At 45.7% G+C, this 4,879-nt stretch overlaps 1 protein-coding gene across 1 annotated transcript; it reads left to right on the top strand.

Moving 5' to 3' along the window:
• Positions 1-873: 873 nt before the first annotated feature.
• Positions 874-2,750, top strand: LOC6575152 (hyphally regulated cell wall protein 1). Its single transcript, XM_002001132.4, has 2 exons — positions 874-1,892; positions 1,949-2,750. The coding sequence occupies exons 1-2, from the start codon at positions 979-981 to the stop codon at positions 2,346-2,348; spliced, it is 1,314 nt and encodes a 437-aa protein (XP_002001168.3). The 5' UTR covers positions 874-978; the 3' UTR covers positions 2,349-2,750.
• Positions 2,751-4,879: the final 2,129 nt, after the last annotated feature.

The raw sequence follows: 4,879 nt of genomic DNA, 5'->3' as shown, positions 1-4,879 counted from the left end.
TATATAATGGCCAACTGATATTTTCGATTACTTTGTCTTGCAGTATATATTAATTACAGATTCAATTTATTACTCTCTGATTACGAGTCTCTGGAACCACTGTGACTCGTCTGGCTGTGCATATTATTCCAACTGGTATCCTCAGCCGCTCCGAGCCTGCCCCTTTGCCCTCGTCGATGTCGCGCGCTGTTTAAAATGATGTATGGCAAAAATTTTGACAAATGTACAAAAATGAGTCATGAGTTCGTCGTGCAAACAAAACGCGGTAGTTGTTCTTCTTGGTCCCCCCCCGCCGCCGCCATCCTCTTGATGTTGCTGTTGCCGCTGCTCACTATTTGCTGTTGACTTTTTCATGTAGTTGCCATCGTCGTCAACGTCGCAGTTGTTGTTTTATTATCCATAACACAAACAAGCACAAATGCTGAATCTGGAGATGTAGATGGAGCCATCTACTCTGTTGCTGCTGCTGCTGCTGCTGCTGCTGCTGCTTACACATGTTTTTTGCTTGCATTTCTGGCCAGTGAAGTGGAGAGGAGGTGGTGTGGAGTGGCGAGGCGTGGTGTGGCGTGGAGCTGGTTGACAGGATGGGGGCAACGTGGCCAGGCGCCAGCATTCATCATTTATGATTTACCTTGGCCTTAAAACAGTCTGCGACGCAGGGAGTGCAAAAGATTCCTCGTCAGATCGCCCCATTTGGCACGGAATTTGGATTGAAAGTACAGGTTGATAAACTTTAAAAAATACATGGATCTAATCCAGGATACTGACAAGGCGGTCGTAAAATACTTTATGAGCAATGTAACGATTTGAATGTCATGCGGTCGAAACGTATGGGATCTAGTGGCATTTGGATAAATGTCAAATAATGTCAAATCAAATTAAATCAATTGTCTTTCATAGACAGTATCCACAGCGTCTGGGAACACGAGCTCCGGACTTCAAAAATATATTGTTTAAATACTGAAAAGCTCGTAGAATATGGCAGATCGGCCAAACGGCGATAGGGGTAACAACAACAATCATGACCGTGACTATCGAGGCAACTCTCAGGAATATCGAAACTTCCACAATCGCAACCGAGACTTCCGTGAACGCAACAGGGAAGTCCCAACCGATCCACCCTACATTGCGTTTGTTGGCAACCTGCCCAAGGGCCTCGTCCAGGGGGATGTGATGAAGATTTTCGATGATTTCGAGGTGAAGAGCGTTCGCCTCATCAAGGACCGCGAGACAGACGAGTTCAAGGGCTATGGCTACGTTGAGTTCACAACACTGGATCAGCTAAAGCGTGCGCTCTCTCGCAATGGACGCATCAAACTGGACAATCTATCGGCGCCGCTGCGCATCGACATTGCCGACCATCGACGCCAGGGCGGCAACGGTGGCGCCAACAGCGGCGGCGGCGGCGGAGGTGGCGGCGGCAGTGGCGCTGCCTCCGGCAGTGGCGGCGGCAATCACAATCGTCGCAACTTTCGACGCGACGGCAGCGCCGGCTCGCAGGGCTACCAGGGACAGTATTCGCGCAAGCAGAATAGCCCTGGACGCCCGGTGGGCAATCGATCGTCCAACAGCAACTTTCACATGAACAGGCAGGGCAGCCCACGGCAAGGCGACTATCGCGGCGGCCGTGGCGGTGGCGAAAGAAGGGGTGGTGCCAGGGGCGGCGGTGGTCGAGGGCATCACAATAACGATGGCTACCAGACGAACGATGGCAGCAACAGCAGCGACTTTGGCTCCTTGGGTGGCGGCAGCCACGACACGTCCAGCCTGGGCAGTCCCAGGCAGTGTGTGGAGCCGCACATTTCGTCGACGAGCTTCCAGAGCAGTCGCAGTTTTCCGCACTATAGCAACAACAACAGCAACAGCAACAACAACTATAGCAACAACAATCGGTAAGCATATGAGCGCTCCACTTCATCCACCCGACTAACCCACTCGTCCCACACAGCTACAACGACCGTAACAACAACAACTATAGGCGAGGCGCCACCCAGCGCCAGCGCAGCATCAGCAACGACAACGGGCACTACTCGAACTTCGGCCAGAACCGGACACGCGATCGTCGCGGGCACTACAATCCCAATGAGCGGTACAATCAGCCATCGAACGGCACCGCTAGCCCAGCGTTCGCCAGTCTGGACGACGATGACCGTCCCAAGATCGTGCTGCAGCCGCGCACCGTCACCGAGCCGATCAATGCCCTGGCCGAGACGAAGCAGGCCGCCAGCATCTTTGGGAATGCCAAGCCGCGTATGACTCAACCCACTCCGCCGATCCTGCCGCGTGCCCACCCGGGGCAGATGGACGATTCGCAGCCAGGTGGCAGCAACAAAAAATCGGAGCCATAAGGCCCAGCCCACTCGCCCTAACCTTTACCCACATATATATTTATATATATATATATATATATATAAATCTAAATTGAAAAGAATGAAGAGGAAAAACAAAACAAGTGTAGCTTAGCCAAAAAGAAAATGCGAAAATTACTTAATCACCGTCAATCGAAACAACATCCACAACAAGAGCAGCTACGGGAAGATTTCAACTATTCGGCCAACCTACGACCAAATCAACATTCTGAGACAATCTCTATGTATATCGATAGATACATTCCATACACGCGTACACGCTTTTAGCAGATCAGATCATCATGGCCCGTCTCGTTGTAAACTCTTGAAAATCTCTAATAAATTTTTATGTGATTGTGTTAACTTTCTACGAAATTTACACTTTCATATGCAGCAATCAAACTACCTTGCATCTGCTTCACATTGGGTATAGTAGTAGTAATGGCAGCTCTGAAAATTATTCTTATTTATATTTAAATAATAATATATATTCAAATAATAATAAATAATATGACAAATGTGAGCTATGTATAGTATTTTCTTTTTAGTTTCTTTTTCTCATTTAAACGGATCAACGATCTAAAATCATAGCTTATGGAATACTATAAATATATTTTAATTGCTTATGGTTTTTAGTACTCTAAATTAAACAATTTACTCTGTATATGCCGTTGAAGTTTCAGCTATAGACCAATAATATTTAATAATATAATTAGGCACAAAAAATAAATAAATAAAATATATACCACTATAGGATATATAGGCATTTAGTTAAGTTGAATTACATTTTTATAATGTTAATTATATTAAAACAAGGCAGGGTATATTACACTTTTATGTGAATTGTGCCCACCTGTGAAAATTTAACTTTAATCTATCATATTAACATCAATTTCATATAATATATTTCGCTGAAAATTGTGTTATATACAGCATTATACTATATAATTAATTTCCACTCATAAGGCTTACAGGGTATAGTTAGTTGAATTCATTGATCTATTTTATTTGCTCGCATTATATTTATAATTTTTTAAGCAATTTCAATTACATATCGAAAATTTTCCAGACTATACTCAGTTATATTAGTTACATTAATTATAATTAATTTGGCTTTAATTACACCAATTAATTAATTAAGATATATCTTGAATTGTGTGAAAAATCGCCCTGTCATATCCTGTTCACGTCCTGTTCTGCACTCTCAGGATATCACGTCTTGAACTGATTCAAAGTGCTGCACCGTTTCACATCCTTCTCTGCACTGTTATGTAAACCCGAATCTTGTTTGGTTATCTCTTAATTGGCCTTGAATATAATCTGATAAGCATTGGCCAGCTGTTGGTTCGTGGCACATAAATTTCAAAAGCTAATGCGCAGTGACAAAGAGACGGCATAAGCGCTGGAAAGGAAAGGACATGACCACACGATAAACCGCCTTTGGCAGGGACACGGCACACCTAAGCGGGACAGCTGGCGCTATGAAAAGGAAATTCGCGAATGGTTCGCGCAGCATTAACTAGTCAGCTCGAACTAATTGAATTGAATGAGATTAAAGAATTTCACGCCGTACTGAAGATGTCGCCGGCCAAGCGCAACGCGATCCGGACGGAGCCAGGAGCTTCTGGTATTTATGGGCCAAAGATTTACGAGCCACAACAAGGCACTTGAAGCTGAAATGGAGCCGCAGCCTCGACTCTTGGGCAAATTGGCTTAATTTCTTTTTAATTTGCTTCCGCCGCTACGCCAAGAAATTCAATTTCAAAAAGTGCCCGTCCGGACATGAGGTGAACAGGACAGGACACACACAAGAACTGGCCGCTCGCCACGGTTTGTTTCCAATTCAATTCGAGCCCTGCCTGGGGAGGAGGAGTAGGAGAAGGAGGAGGGAGGCTGATTTGCCTATGCCTATACGTATGCCCCTGACCCAAAGTCAATTTACGCACGAACATTTTCAATTTACTGCGACGCACCAACCGCAGGACCCCCGCCGGCCTGAAGGAATTGAGCTGGCCCCGCCCCCTAAACGGGGCGCTGCACTTTATAGAAATCCCGCGTAAAATTCACGGCATTAAAGGACTTTTCTTTCAAACATTTTATTTTTTATTTCTTTTGAAGTTCGCCCACTGGCCCCGTCATATTATTTGCCTTTTTTTCTCGCTCTCTCTATCTCACTTCCACTCTCGCTTCTGGTTAGCACTTTTCCGCGCTTTTTTCCTATTTTCCTCGCGCTTTTTTCCTGCGTTAATGTGTCACACGCACTTTATAAGCAATTGTTGTTGGCCTCGTTGGCGTCTGGCAAAAGTTGACGACGTTGACGCCCATGGCGCAATTATTATGATTATTGGGTACAGCTGCACTTGGCCAGCAACAGGACCCAACAGGACGACGGCGACAGCCACTTATAAGCGAAAATTGTAATTTACCTCAGCATCGAAACGCTCCACTCCGAACGCCTTTTGAGCCACTTTCATCAGCAGCAGACGCCAAGCTGAAGTGTTGTCCTGTTGTTGTTCATTAGGACGGGCGGA

The sequence above is a fragment of the Drosophila mojavensis genome, unplaced genomic scaffold (assembly GCF_018153725.1).
Source record: "Drosophila mojavensis isolate 15081-1352.22 unplaced genomic scaffold, ASM1815372v1 contig_231, whole genome shotgun sequence".
NCBI lineage: Eukaryota > Metazoa > Arthropoda > Insecta > Diptera > Drosophilidae > Drosophila > Drosophila mojavensis.
The sequence above is the reverse complement of the archived record's forward strand: the minus strand, read 5'-3'. Positions and strand labels throughout refer to the sequence as shown.